Source organism: Bison bison, unplaced genomic scaffold, assembly GCF_000754665.1.
Source record: "Bison bison bison isolate TAMUID 2011002044 unplaced genomic scaffold, Bison_UMD1.0 scf7180017864061, whole genome shotgun sequence".
Classification (NCBI taxonomy): domain Eukaryota; kingdom Metazoa; phylum Chordata; class Mammalia; order Artiodactyla; family Bovidae; genus Bison; species Bison bison.
Window position 1 is genome coordinate 5,299,275 of NW_011494633.1, and position 1,906 is coordinate 5,301,180.

At 37.1% G+C, this 1,906-nt stretch overlaps 1 protein-coding gene across 1 annotated transcript in view; it reads right to left on the minus strand.

The window, feature by feature from the left end:
- Positions 1-1,506: 1,506 nt before the first annotated feature.
- The window catches only part of NDUFB1 (NADH dehydrogenase (ubiquinone) 1 beta subcomplex, 1, 7kDa), a 7,124-nt gene continuing 6,724 nt past the window's right edge, over positions 1,507-1,906 (minus strand). The window contains exon 3 of the mRNA XM_010836195.1: positions 1,507-1,629. Within this exon, the coding sequence (XP_010834497.1) occupies positions 1,593-1,629 (37 nt within the window). The 3' untranslated portion in view covers positions 1,507-1,592. The remainder of the gene's footprint in view (positions 1,630-1,906) is intronic.

The window sequence follows — 1,906 nt, forward strand, 5'->3', positions numbered from 1 at the left end:
CTGCCAGCAGTGTGAGTTCCAGTTGCTCCACACCCTTGCAAACACTTGATAAGATCAGTCTCCTTAATTCTAACCATTCTAATAGATGTGCAGTGATTTCTTGCTGTGGCTTTCATTCGCATTTCCCTAATGACTTCTGATTTTGAGCATCTTTTCATGTGCATATCTGCCATTCTCATATCCCTTTTTCAGTGAAGTACCTGTTAAAAATCTTTTGCTTTTTAAAAATTTGGTTATGAGTTCTTTACACATTCTAGATATAAGTTCTTTGTTGTGTATGTTTTGCAAATAGTTTCTCCTAATCTGTGGCTGCATTTTCACTATCTTGTTTTTTTTTTAAATTGAAGGATAATTACTTTGCAGGATCGCATTGGTTTCTACTAAACATTAACATGAATCAGCCATAGATTTACCCATGTCCCCTCCCACCTGAACATCACTTCCATGCCTCTCTAGGTTGTTATTGAGCCCCAGTTTGAGTTCCCTGAGTCATACAGCAAATTCCCATTGGCTATCTATTTTACATAAGGTAATGTATGTTTCCATGTTACTATCTCCATACCTCCCACCCTTTCCTTCTCCCTTTAAGTGTCTTTTAAAAACATTTTTGCCACACTGCATGGCATGTGGGGTCCTAGTTCCCTGACTAGGGATTGAACCCACGTCTCCTACATTGGAATCACAGAATCTTGTCAGGCAAGTGTATGCTCCTTGGTTCTGTCTCGTCACAACAAAGATTTGGAGTGATGGACATTAAAGCCCTTGGCGCATCACAGCTCTCAGGTCTTGGACAGACTGTGTTTTATAGCTCTTAGACAAATCAGTGTTACATACAGCTCCATGCTACAGCTGTGTTTTATTTAGAAAATAGCAAGAGAATCCATCCTCGAGGCGTGAGCGCATGCTGACCCAAAGACACGAAGAGAACAGAGTGGGGGAGAGCACCGGGAGACAGAGAAAGAGAGTGCTTTGGCTCCTCTTTTTATATGTTTTTTTCCTCCCCCCCTGGGCCGGCCCTATGTAAATTGGGCTAGCCAGGAGTGCTGTTTGTTCTACCTGAGGTCCTCACTCAGGTCCTCAGACCTTCCTTTGTTCTATTTTCGCTGGCTTTTTCCTTCCTTGTCTTTTAGCCACCGCCATTTTGGACTCCTGTTTCCTATTCTAACTACCTAACAATCTTAACTACTGAACCCCCAGGAAAGTCCCTGAATGGTGTCTTTTAAAGAGCAAAAGTTTTTAATTTTGATAAAGTATGTCTTGGTTTTAAAAACTGGTGCATGCTTTATATGTTATATTTAAGAATCTTTGCTAACCCCAAGGTCACTAAAATTTTTGGTTATTGATTTTTAGAAAATAAATCCTACCATATTCTTTTTAGAGATCCTTTGAAGCACAAGGTTTGAAAAAAAATTCTGAATAGTTGGGCTATGATTCGGTGACCATTTTTTAATCACCACATCTGTTATTGAAATGGGAGAGATTATTTCAGCACAAAAAGGATCACACTTTAAATTCTTCAAATTAAATAATGAGTGTTTTTATTTCTATTATAATTTTAAAAAAGTGAACATTCTGTAATTCAGCTGTAGCCATTACTTCCAGGTGACTTCTTCATTAGGTTTCAATTCCCTGCATAGAAAGAAAAAAAAAGGAGAAGCGAAAGTGTAAAGACAATTTTTATGAAGGAATAAAAGGGAAAGTCATGAGAATATGAATTTGGTGTTTTATACTGTATTACACTGACCCATTCAAAATATTTTATTAGATTGAGAATATTCATTCTATTCTCTTGTGATTTTAAACCTTTTACCACCTCTTCAATTTCATTTTTCCAGATTAAAATGTAATGTTTTTTTAACAACTGTAATTTCTCATTAGTCTATATGAAAGTAATTATCCTCTCAGT